Source organism: Apodemus sylvaticus, chromosome 16 (genome assembly GCF_947179515.1).
Source record: "Apodemus sylvaticus chromosome 16, mApoSyl1.1, whole genome shotgun sequence".
Classification (NCBI taxonomy): Eukaryota; Metazoa; Chordata; class Mammalia; order Rodentia; family Muridae; genus Apodemus; species Apodemus sylvaticus.
Window position 1 is genome coordinate 53,873,799 of NC_067487.1, and position 13,373 is coordinate 53,887,171.

The 13,373-nt window shown below is 38.5% G+C and overlaps 2 protein-coding genes across 5 annotated transcripts in view; both read left to right on the forward strand.

The window, feature by feature from the left end:
• Ipo11 (importin 11) overlaps positions 1-13,373 on the forward strand; it is a 152,190-nt gene that overhangs the window by 104,054 nt on the left and 34,763 nt on the right. The gene's annotated exons all lie outside the window — the stretch shown is intronic.
• On the forward strand, positions 88-5,923 carry Lrrc70 (leucine rich repeat containing 70). Of its 2 annotated transcripts, none has more exons than XM_052159466.1 (2): positions 88-255; positions 1,662-5,923. In XM_052159466.1, the coding sequence occupies exon 2, from the start codon at positions 1,928-1,930 to the stop codon at positions 2,501-2,503; it is 576 nt and encodes a 191-aa protein (XP_052015426.1). In that variant the 5' UTR covers positions 88-255; positions 1,662-1,927; the 3' UTR covers positions 2,504-5,923. The 2 variants fall into 2 exon arrangements, with proteins under 2 accessions (XP_052015426.1, XP_052015427.1); XM_052159467.1 differs by having other exon boundaries at positions 1,879-5,923.

Sequence of the window (13,373 nt, forward strand, 5' to 3'; positions counted from 1 at the left end):
CTTTTGAAGCACAGATAAACTTGCTTCCTGTCTCTCAGTTTCCTGTATCCATGGCAACCCCTGTTTTACACATTGGCAGTAGAGGAACTAGTGTGAAGAGTGGCGTTTCCTGCTTAGGCCATGACTTTAAAATTCAAAAAAGGTGGAGTGCTGGAGGTCAGCAGGCCCAGAAAGAACTGAGTTAAGGAACTGCAGGCGGGTGCTCTGCGGAGTTAAAAGCCTGAAGCCCAGTGATGATATGATTCCCTATTTTTGGTAAGATTATTTGAGTCATCTAGCTGAAAGAATTTTGTGGAAAACTACAGTTTGCTTTTTTCTATAGTGTTCATATTTTTATAAATTGTTATTTATGTTAGGCTTAATGTAGATTATGGGGCATGTATCCAAAACTTGTCATTTGTTTTGTGTGTCAGAGTCGGTTTTAATAGTTTATCTCAGCAAACATTTTTTAGTTTGTTGAGTTTAAATTATCTTTGCTAAAGAACTGATTTCATAGCTGCGTTAGCAGTTCCCTTCTAAATGTTGACTGTTAGCATGCTGTCACCCATAGTATGTGTTAACATGGGTTTGGCTTATTCTACCTTAAATGGACTACAGAAGTTTTAGTATTTTAATACTTTTGTTTTAAGACCTTTCTGATAATTTAAAATTTTGTCTTTGGAGTCAGTTCTGATGTGGAAAAAAAGTTGGGTTACATGTGGATTATTATTTTCTTTTCCTTGCCTGTGTTTATTTCTGGTTGCTACTTGCTCTTTTTTTGTTTTTTGTTTTTTAAATATCATTATTGCTTAAAGGAATACTGGGATAATTGCATTGTTACCAACTCTTCATGGAAGACAGACTAACCCAGTGTTTTCACACTCCTTAGAATTTTCCTAAGAGTCCAATTTTTCTGTTTCTGGGAATAATGTCTCATGTAAGTGAAAGTGTATTAATTAATTCTTTTGCAGAATTCTATTTGGGTAACTATCATTATGAATATCTTAAAGGCTTTGTTCAGTTAAGCCATTTGTATTTTCTCTCTCTAAACAGTTTTATAAACTGCTTAGTGCCTGAAGTATTTAAAGAGCGTTGAGACCTTCATGGTTTATATTTGTGGTCTAACTGGGTTCTGAGGAGATTGTTTGATGATCTGTAAATGTCTATATTTACAGAGGACTCAACATTGTACTTGGCATAGTTGGTATAGTTGTTCCCAGATTCTTGATATATTGAACAATAAAAATGTAAGGATATAGATCTCAGATTTTCAATGTCTTATACCTCTTTATTATTTGTATCTAAAAAGTAGTATTTTAACAAAAGTACCATCAAATGTTCTTACAAATCTTGAGACTTTCTTTATGTTACCATTTTGAAACATGATAGTCTTTTGCACTTATCAAATGAGTTATTGATGTTTAGAGACATCAATGTAAAGTACTCCCTCCTAAAGCATTTAAGGATTATAAATGTTACTAGGGTTGAGTTTGGTAAAATTAACAATCTTAAACATTTGGTTTTGACTGATAATTATTTTTGAAAATTTAAACCTGATACATTTAGCTTATTAAGCAATTTATTGTAAATTAGAAACAAGAATCCTAACATTGATAATAATACATTTGAACCTATGGGAACATCTTTGAAAATCCTTAATTTGTCATTTAATAATCTTACAGAATTCAAGGGTCCCTAAGCCATTATCTTCATTGACTCCTCTTCAGGCAAATTCCAATTTTGTGAATACAAACTTTTGGGTCTTCAAGAGTGGCTAGCCTCATCAGCCATTGCTGTAAACATCTGTTCAGAATCCTATATCTATGTGTGGCAGAGCATTATGTTATATTAAATGGACTAACATTACAAATTGCCTTTACCTTGGACCAATATATCCAGAACCTGTGCTGTACAATCTCTTCCTATTCGTCACTCGACCACTGCACTAATGATGGCCTGGCATAAAGTAACCACAAGTGGGAAACCTTTGGAAAGCACTGTGGTGGAGAGCAGTACCGTCTGGGAACCGACCCGAGCTTCCCCAGCCAGTAGATCTTTTCAAGAGAGTACACTGGGTAATGCACTGGAGACGACTGCAGTTGTGCCTGTGCAGACACAGCTCACTTCTGTTACCTTGAACTCGGAAAAAAACACTGCTATACCAATCGATGCCTCTTCTGTGTCAGGAAAAACATCTCTAATTTGTACCCAAGAAGTTGAGACGTTGAATGAGGCTTTTGACTTTTTGCTAGCTTTTTTCATCTTAGCTTGTGTTTTAATCATTTTTTTGATCTACAAAGTTATTCAGTTTAAACAAAAACTAAAGGCGCTAGAAGACTCAGTGGAAAATAGACTTGAGTATTACAGCTTTTATCAGTCAGCAAGGTACAATGTAACTGCCTCGGTTTGTAACACCTCCCCGGATTCTCTGGAAAGTTCTGGCTTGCAACAGATTGGACTTGATAAACAAATTGTTCCTGAAAATGGGGCACAGGTTATTCTCTTTGAACACTCTGCTTTATGACTCAACTGAGCATTGACTCTAAAAACTCCGTCGTGCCATGTGGCCATAAACTTAATCCTTCTCATAGACTTATGGTAGGATTGTTAAAGTGTTTATTAGTAATTTGAATAAAGTGCATTTGCTCTGCATATATTTTCTTTGATATAAGTAGCCAACTTTCTGGGTACTGAACATCATGTTAAATATGTCATGAATGTTTATTTCTAAAGTCTTGTAAGGTTGTACTATCTATATTAAATTGCACATAAGAAAAAATAAGGACAGAGTTTAACTAAGTTTTCAAAATTTTCATGACGTATGACATGTTTTAACTGTTTGACCTGAACTGGAGCTTTTAATTTTATGCTTTGCTGCTGCCTAGACACTAGGATTACAATGTTGGAAAGCTAGATTTGGTCCTAGTCTTGCTAGAACTTGAACCTAGAAGAAGACACATGATTAGTGTGCAGTGTGCTAAGTGCTGTCCTTGGAAGCAGTTTTGAATATGTGGTGATGAGGGTAACTTTATGAAAAAATGAGAAGCATTAAAACTGTCATTCTATGCATAGAAGCACACACCTCTCGGTGCTCAAGAGGTAGAGGCAAGCAGAGTCTGTGAGTTCTAGGCCTGCCAACTTCTATAGTAAGGCCATGCGCCAAAACTTAAGAGCAGCAGCAACAACAAAAACACTCTCAGCAAACAGATTAATCCAGTAAAGAGAGCTGTCAGGAAGGTTACCATGTTAGAAAGATTAATGAACAAGAAAGAATAATGCTTTTCAGGACCTAAAGTCCTAATGCAGCTGTATAGATAGAGATCAATGGTTAAAGGCTATTATCTTTATGCTTTGTTCTGAGGGCCACAGGGGGCCCTTGGGAAATTTATCCACTGGAAAGATATGGTGGAATTCACCCTTTTATATTAAAAAATCACTCTTTATGGGAGGAACAACATTAACTAAGAAGCAGAACTATTAACCCTGGCGAAAGATGCCAGTGTATTGGTAGGCAGGATGGATAGACAGATGCTCTGCAAGTCAGAGGACCTGTCTTGGTAATTGATTGAGGGGAACTCAAAAATGTTATGCTTTTGCAATAGGCAATTCTGTACTACATTCTGGAAGCTACGAAATAATGTTGAGGATCAGTTTTGAATTAATAGGATTTCAGGTTCATGTATAGTTGGTATCCTGTATAAATACCTGGCGAGTAGAAGTTCACAGTCAGGGTATATTTGGTAAAACTAGTTCACATTTATCATCTAACCCTTAGAAGTAAAAAAAAAAAAACACACACAAAAACAACAACAACAACAACAAAAAAAACCCACTTGATACCAAAATAACTAAGCAAGAAAGATTAGGACTCGAGCATTTAGACTCTTTAATATTGATATTTATTAGTGGAAATCAAGTAATGCAATGATTTTCTATATTAATACATGTTTGAAGGTATATACAAATGATATTAAACATTAGTTTAATAAACAAATAATAAACATTTGTGATAGTTTATAGTGACTTGAACCACAAGTAGATGAACAACTATGTTTGCTCTTCCTCTTGATCCAATTTTTTTACTTTATTAAAAAGTTAATACTATCCATATGATATTCTAAAGCATTCTAAGGTGTTTAATCAGATAATAATTTTAGCTTCTTTTATAAAATGGGAATATTTGTAAAATAATATGCCTTAAGACTATAAGAAAACTTGAGGTATTTTACAGTGCCTCAAGTTCAGATTGACCCAGAAATTTTCTTATCCCTGCTTCATTTCTACCACCCAAGTGTGTGACTGAATGGGTATGGAACAGGTCTGTTAGTTTTCAGGGTTTTTGTTTTTGTTTTTTTGTTTTAAGATACAGTCTTTTTATGTAGACCAGGTTGGTAAAGTGTTGAGATTAAAGGTGTATGCCAACACCCCTGTCTGATTTTCCATTTTCACAAGTTTGCAGATACTGCTGGTTGGGAGTTGTGTTGAGAGTCACTGAATAAAGATATCTGAAAGAAAATGAGACAGATTTGAGGAGTTAGTTTAAGATGCACTGGAACTGGTAATGGGACTGAGAGATGCTCACTGCGGGAAAGCACTTGCTCTGCAGGCGTAAGGACCTGGGTTTGAATCCTTGGAACTTGCAAAAGTGAAAGTGTCTGCAGCCTCTGAGGTCCTGTGTAAGATAGGAGCAGAGTCAAGAGAAACCCTGCAAGCTTCTAGGGCAGCTAGCCCACATAAGCAATGGAAAATAACCAAAGAGAACCTGTCTCAGACTGGGTAGATGGTGAGGATGGATGCCCGAGGTAGTCCTGTCCTCCACGTGCAAGACTTACATTCACTTATCACAGAAGGCAATAATAGTAATTCTTCTACACCCACACCAGGCCTTTCAGTGTTCAGTTCTAGGCTTAGTTTATGATTTCAGGGCAGGGGAAAGTGATTATATTAAAAAACAAAACAAAACACTTTTTTTCTTTACATTATTTATGACTGAAATGAATATTTTTCCCCTTGATGCATTTTTAATCAATGTTTCTTTTGTCAAGTCCTCAGAATTCCTTCTATTCCAGTTTGTATATATAATAGCCAAAGGGACATTTAATGAGAGAAAATGCAAATAGTGCAGAAGTGTGTATGTGTGGTAAAAGGTAAAGGTTTCTTCATATCCCCAACTGAAATCCTGTCTTAAAGACATTCAAAAGAAACATAACTGTATGTTCGGAGTTTAGAAAAATCTGTATGACAGGGTCTTTACTTTGATATTAAAGGTTCTAAGCTTAAAGATTCCACTGCTACGACATAGAAGCTTACGCAACAGTTTAAAAAGAAAACCCAACTATTTCATATGTATTTTTATACGTAACATAATTGACTGAGATTCAACCAGAAAAATTTAGGTCTGTTACTAGCCATCTGTAAATGGAGCTGTAATTGATCACATTTGTTTTCATGAAGTATTCAATTTGTGCTTTGTCAGCAGGTGCTCACTTTAAAAGTATTAGTAAAATCACCTTTCTTTTGAGACATGGCTTCACAGTGTAGCTCCGGCTGTCTTGGACTATGGTCTTGGACTCTGTAGACCATGTTGTCCTTCAGCTCACAGAGATCTGACTGCCTTTGCCTCAGGAGTGCTGGGATTAAAGGCATGCAACTACTCCCAGCCTGGATACTATACTTTTAATAGGAAGTCATTTTCAACCATGGGAGACCTTAAATAACTGTTCTGGGTGGAGTGGGGTGTGATCTCCCTCTCCCTTTCCCCCTCCCCGTCTGCTGAGTTCCCAGTACATGGACATAAATCTCAGTCTGCTCTTAGTTGTGTCTTTGAAAAACTTGCTTTTGCCAGATAATTTTCTATGGCAATTATTTTTCCTAACTTTAATTTTATATGGATATATTTCCTTGTATAAGTAATAACATAAATAAATATTCTTTGAGACACTTATGCTTTGCCGTTTAAAACTCCTCTTTCCTCAAGGATTCCTTGCTTATGAAAGCCTCTTGACCTCTCTTGTAGCATGGCTCCACTCAGAAGTTTATTCTTAGTGTCAACAGGATGAACTTTGTGGGGGTGGGCAGGCAGGCTGTAGAATTCCCAACAGATAGAAAGCCCTGGATGTGGAAGTCTGTGGAGGAGAACTGTGATGATAGACAAGGGAAGGAGAGAAAGACCGGCAAAAATACTGCCCGGAGCTTGGGTTTTTAACTGTAGAGGAAAGCTATTGAAAGATGTAAATGTTTGCTTTAAAGCAGGAGAAAGATATATTCAGATTTGTCAAAAGAACACTCTGAAGTCAAGTGTGATGAAGCTCATCTGTGATTCCAGTGTTCAGGAGGAGGAGGAGGCAATGGGTCAAAGGTCAAAGGTCATCCACCTGAAGGTTGGCTTGGGTTACCCCTCTAGTGTGTGCTAGAGAGGATGAATTACAGAAGCAGTAAGAGGAAGTGTCCCTGTTTGAGATGTTGTGTGGGTGTTTAAACTGGAGACAGAATTGGCCCATGGTGGAGCATGAGCGTAGGAATATCTGGAGATAAATGTGGCAGGATTTGATGGTGAGTCGGTTTGGGGGAGAGTAAATGAGGAGAAAAGTTAAAAGTGAAAACCCAGGTTTCTGGCTCGATTCTGGTGTGATGGGGCTTGTCTTCATTTGTAGGAGGAAGTTTAGGGGAGCCTGGTTTTCCTTTTCCCTTTTGGTTTTTACTTTTGCTTGGGGGGAGGGGAGCATTCATACAGACATTCATGTATTCATAGGGCTTGACGAGCTTGAGTGAGACCTGCTCGGGAGGCTATCCAGAGCAGATGGGGAGAGGATGTGGGTTCAGTTAAGATTCCCATGCCCTGAGAAAGTGTGCTGGGGGTGGGGTGGAGGGATTTTGTCAGGGAGCCCACCTAGATAGCAAGCCTAGATGGCCTTTTTGGCTAGATTATACATGTGGCAAAGTAGGGTCTCTCTCTGTAGCCCTGGCTAGCCCAAAACCATATATAGACCAGGCTGACCCAGTGCTCTCGGAGACGTGCTCATCTCTGCTTCCCAAGAGCTGGGGTTAAAGGCCTTTTCCGTCATGCCAGCTACCATATGAGTATTTTTAAGCAATGTAAAACTAGAGGCTCAGTGGTCAAGAGGGACCCAGCACTTCTATAGTGGCTCGCAGTCATTTGTGACACCAGTCTCAGGGAGTCAATGGTCTTTTTTGACCTCTTAGGCAGGAGGCGTGCACATCAGTACAGGCGAAACACTCATACACATAAAATAGTAAAAATAATACTTCAGAAAATGGGGTTTTCCTCTTATTCCAAATCATAATTTTAGGTTTCTTGCCACATTTTTAACTATCAAGGTTATTGTTTTTTTGTCCATTTTCCCCGCTTTTTTATTAAGTTTTTTCTTTTCTTTTGTCTTTGTTTTTTCTTGTTTTGTTTTTGGTTTTTTGGAGAATTTGATATATTTTAGTCATATTCACCCACCCCTCCCAGATCCACCCCCACCCCCATCTCTTTCTCTTTCTCTCTCTCTCTCTCTCTCTCAATCCACCAAGCCGCATTTGTACAATTTTGTTTTGCAACTTTAAGGGTTCTTTTTTGTCCTTTATTGACAGGTAGTTTCTTACCAATTGTTGGCATCAGTGTCCTCATCAGTAACAGCTGAGTTGCCTTGTAATCATAGGATGCTAGCTGGGCCTGGGCACACCACATTCCTCACTCCCAGCACTCGGGAGGCAGAGGCAGGTGGATCTCCATAACTTTTGAGGCCAGTCTAGTCTACATAGTCAGTTCCAGGATAGCCAGAGTTTTGTTTTCTGGAGCTGAGGCATGTGACATATGGGACTTTTTCAGGACTTTAATCCTGAATACAGGTACCTTTTCATACAACTTTAATAATGTCACTACAGTTGGCTTTTTATCATTTTTATGTGTATGAATGTTTTGCCTGCATGTTTGTCTGTTTACCATATGTATGCAAGTGCCTTTTTGATCCTCTGGAATCAGAGTTACAGACAATTGTAAGCCTCCATGTCGGGGTTCGGAATTGAACCCTGTGTCCTTTGGATGAGAAGATTTAAGTACCAAACCCTTTCTCTAGCCCTGACAGTTGGCTTTTTAAATTTGCTCTAGGGTATATAGCTTTGATAATTTGTTCTAGGGTATATAGCTTTGATTGCCGTGTAATGACTTATGGTATAGCTCTGCTTTAAATAGTTACCAGGTTGACAGTGGTGGGGTCTTAATCTGATCCCATGGTTAGTACTTCTCACCACAAGGTTGGAGATGGTACTTACCAAGCTCAGTTGGTAGGGTACTTACCTAGCATGCACAAAACCTTAGGTTTGATCCCAGTACCACAGAATCAGGTGTGGTGTGTGCAGCAAGATCATAAGTTTGAGCTTTCTCCTTTTACAATTCTGAGAGTTTGGTACCAGCATGGGTTACATGTGACTTGTACTAGGCACTGGCTATTTCTTTTTAATGCAACCTTTGTATGTCCTTGCTGGACATTGTTTTCTATGCATGCATGTGCTTTCTGTTGCAAAATCACAAGGGATGGACAATTCTACTCATCCTAAGATACAGCGTTTTGCCTTGTCTGAGAATGTGCCCCATAGCTCATATATTTGAATAGTTGGTCCCCAGGTGGTGGAACCGTTGGAAGGATTAACAAGTATGGCCTTGTTGGAGAAGGTGTGTGATGAGGCAGTCATTGAGGCTGACTCAGTACGGCTCCCAGTTAGCTCTTGGCCTCCATCTCTAGATGTGTGCTCTCAGCTGTTCTACCTCCAAGCCTTTGTTCCACCACCACGGACGGTAAAGCTCTGGTACCTTAACCCCAAGTAAGACATTTCTTTTATAAGTTGTCATTATGGTGATATCACACCAACAGAAAAGTAACTAATATACTACATATTGATCATCTTTTTAAAGGCTGCATTACATTTTTTTAGTGTACCACCTGTAAGAGTCAGCCTGAGTTCTGAGGATCAAACTCAGGTCTTCAGTGTTGATGCTGAGTGCCTTTACCCACTAGGCCATCTCACTACTTCCAGATCCACCATTGTAATTATTTCTTACAATGTTAGGGATAATGGGATAATGGCTCGGGGATGGGCAGAAAGTCTTAGATGCCTGTGCAGTAACAAGGACCAATTAATTGGAGGAATAATATATCACACATAAAAACCTTTGTAAGATGATTGAGTTAAAGAGCATAAGCTTTGCTTTAAGATAGTGAGTTGTGGAGCTGGATTGGTTGCTTTGTAGTTAAGGACACTGGTTGCTCTTCCAGAGGTACTGGGTTCAATTTCCAGCACCCACATGGTTGGTCACAACTGGCTATAACTAGTGATCTAATACTCTTTTATGGCCCCAACAGGCACCAGGCTCACAAGTGATGTACAGATAATAACATATAAGCAAAGCATCTATACTCATAAACATAAATATTTTTTAAAAGTGAATTAATAAACTCTGAATTATGAATGTATAGCCCTTCTTGGCAGGCATTTCTTAAACTAGATTTCTTTATATGCTGTCTCATGACCATTCCAAGAATTACTATATAGAAAGGATTGTGTTTCTACTTAGGGGGCAAAAAATATTTACAGACTAAATTCTGGAAAGTGTCTAACAAGAAACTTCAGTTTCAATACTGCCATAGCTTCGTGTTGCGGAGATTCCGCAATAGAACTGTTGACTGCGCCTGTTTCACTTCCTTGGGCTCTTTCAACAAATGCCTGTTATTTGTTTACTTCTTGTTAAGTTGTATAAACCAAGAAATACAGTAGAGAATATCTTATCTGGTTGTTGCTTTTAGGTTTTAATAGCTTATTTCTTTCTTAAATTACCTGCTCTTCCAAACTCTAGTATTAAAGATAAAATAATTCAAGAATGGTTTCTATTATTAAGTAGGTGTGATTTGTGATTGGTATGATTAAGACCTGCTTAGATTAGAGGAAATTTAAAGTGTTTAACATTCTGGCTCTTTTCTTTGGCCTGCTCCTATGAAAATTTTGTACAGCATCATTTTGACTTATAAAATTGTATTGAAAATGTCCGTGTTTGTTCCTGTCCATTTCCTTCTGGACAGAAGGATGAAGGTAGGATGAGAACTTGTGAAGTCACCACTTAAAGAGAAATTAAGATTGTGCTGTTGTGTGGTTGGCCAGTGAGGGATTCTCAGTAAAGAAATACTCAAAGCAATTAGGCAGACAGGTGCCAGATGCCCATCCATTCGCCTTAACCACATAAGCACTAGAGCATTCTGCTTATTTTGTCTTTGTGGATTAAAAACTTTGTTGGCTTTCTAAGGACATTTAGTTTTCTAAACATCTCTTGTTTGAATTCATTATGATATAAGAGAAATAATTTTAAACTAGCTCTTTTAAAATCAAGTGAACAAACACAGAAAAAATTGATTTTTGTACATTACTGAGTTTTCAAAAGCAAGGGAAAAATCACTTTTCATTAGGCTACATAATCTGTACATATCTCATTTTTATATACCTCCAGGAAATATCAACAACAATTTAAAACTAGTTTTTTTCATGTGCATTTTAGTGAAAAAAGGAACAAACGAAACTTGTATGGAATTAGTTTATATGATCAAATAGCCTTTTATTTGCTGATTTCAGGGTTTTGTGCCTTCACGTATCTAATCCCTGTGCTCATATAGAATTGGTTACCACCCAGCAAGTATCCCTAGGATCCACAGGGGATTGTTTTGGGAATACTTTGGATAAAATCTACAGATGCTCAAGCCCTGTTCATAAAATGGTGGAATTGCTTAAGCCACTCACACCCTTTCTCTTACATTACATCATCTGGAGATGACTTAAAAACATCTAAAACACCTAAAATCCCTGAGTTAGTTATACCCCTCTTTTAGTGACTAGAACAGTGAAGTCTCTACGTATTGAGTACAGATGCAATTTCCCCCACAGTGTTTTCCCCATGCTGGCTTGACTGCATAGGTGTGGGTCAGCAGCCGCGGAGGGCCGGGGATGCCTGAACAGTACAGCCAGTGTTTTCATTGGCCTGTATTAATGGTGGGGCTCAGGTCAGTGGTGGAGTGCAGAAAGATCTGTATGACAAGAACTTCAAGACTCTGAAGAAGGAAATGGAAGAAGACCTCAAAAAATGGGAAAACCTCCCATGCTCATGGATCGGTAGAATCAATATAGTTAAAATGGCCATTTTGCCAAAAACAATATACAGATTCAATGCAATACCTATCAAAATCTCAACTCAATTCTTCACAGAGTTAGAAAGAACAATTATCAAATTCATCTGGAATAACAAAAAACCCAGGATAGCTAAAACTATTCTCAGCAACAAAAGAAAATCTGGGGGAATCAGTATCCCTGACCTCAAGCAATACTACAGAGCAATAGTGTTAAAAACTGAATGGTATTGGTACAGTGACAGGCAGGAGGATCAATGGAACAGGATTGAAGATCCAGAAATGAACCCACACACCTATGGCCACTTGATCCTCGACAAAGAGGCTGAAAACATCCAATGGAAAAAAGATAGCCTTTTCAACAAATGGTGCTGGTTCAACTGGAGGTCAGCATGCAGAAGAATGCAAATCAATCCATTCTTAGCTCCTTGTACTAAGCTCAACGCCAAGTGGATCAAGGACCTCCACATAAAACCAGACACATTGAAGCTAATAGAAAAGAAACTGGGGAAGACCCTTGAGCACATGGGCACATGGGAAAATTTCCTGAACAGAACACCAATAGCTTATGCTCTAAGATCAAGAATTGACAAATGCAGCTATCTTTAAGCGAAGTCCTACCTGCTCTTCTCCCTCCCCGCCTTTTCGTTTCATCCTGGCTTGTAGCTTTCTTTTGATCGTCTCCATCTTAGATGTCTAGTCACATGTCTAGAAACCAGTAGCATGGATCCGGAGGTTACAACACCCACTACTAAGCTGGATGAGCTGAGTTTCATCTCTGAAACCCCACAAGGTGGAAGAAGAAAACTTAACTCCTGCAAGTTGTCAACTCTGACTTCTACCTGCACCCCATGCCAATAAATAAATGGAAAAGTGTTTTAAGAAGTTCAAAGCCCTAATTCTAGAAAATAATATAAAAAATTTGATGCTTGCTTTATGCCTGGGAGTTGAGAAAGTGTTATGTGTGTATGGGTATGTGTGCACAGGAGCAAAAAAAAAAAAGGCTTCTGATCCTCTGGATATGCAGATGGTGATAAGCTGCCTGTGGTGGATGCTGGGCGCTAACGTCCATGCTTCTGCAAGAGCAATACATGCCTAACTGCTGAGCTATCTCTTCAGCCCCAAAGAAATCTTTCTAAAATGCTTCATTTTAAAATGTTACAAGTTGGGTCATTAGGTGGAACATATTATACAGTAGTCACATTAGAAGAGTTTGTAATGCCTTCATGCTTATTTATGTAAATATGTATTCTAAAGCTGGAGTAGGGGTACATACATGTAATCCCAGCTTCTGTGAAGCAGAGGCAGGTGTCTGTGAGTTCAAGGCCAACCTGGTCTACGTAAGTGTTTCAAGACAGATACATAGATACTATCTAAAAATAAAAATATTCGGAATGCCAGGAAAGTACACACTACCTTGACCCCAGCCCCTCCCGAACTGCTTAGTGAGTAGTAATTAAGGTGCTTCTTTTTGAGGATGCTTTCTGAAACTCCTAGTGGCTTGGAGACAGTTATATTATCTAACTTGTCTTTTGTACTTATCACACAATACTTCCTTTCTAATCTCCAGTTCTTTCCCTAGAGTAAGCTCTTCCATTCAAAGCCAACTTTAGTTCCTTTGTACCCCGGGCTGTGGAGTCTGTCTCCCCATCTCTGGCACTTGAGGGATAGATACGACAGAATAATACTTCTTGCCCCCTAGTACAGCACAGCCATATTAAAGTTGACAAATATTTTGAGAAGACATTGACTTTGATTCCAGTTTTCCTGAGAGTGAGGTTTATGCTTAGAGCTGATGTTAGTAGAGAAGGTAGGTTCAAGACATTCTCCCTAGAAATCTCGAATAGATCCATGGGCACGACCCCTGGACAGGGAGCGGGGCTGTCTTCCAGTTAATCCAATGCTGTCAGTGTTGCATTAAGAAGAAATTTCAGGTTCTACTTGCCTTGGTGTCTCTGATGGCTCTGGTGCCTCTCAGTGTAAGGTAATATTAGGCCATATTCTTTCTACCTTTTGGCTTCAAACTCAAACCTAGGATTCATTTATAGGCAAGGAAACTAAAGATCACATCATTTATTGCTTAATTTGTAATGAAAATCTTGACCTCTTTTCCCCATAGTGTATATAATAGAATGTAGAATGAATGTTTTTAGAAAATATTCTTTAATTCTAAAACAAAGGAATCACGGTGGCATTAAATACATCCTCGTGAAATAAGATGTT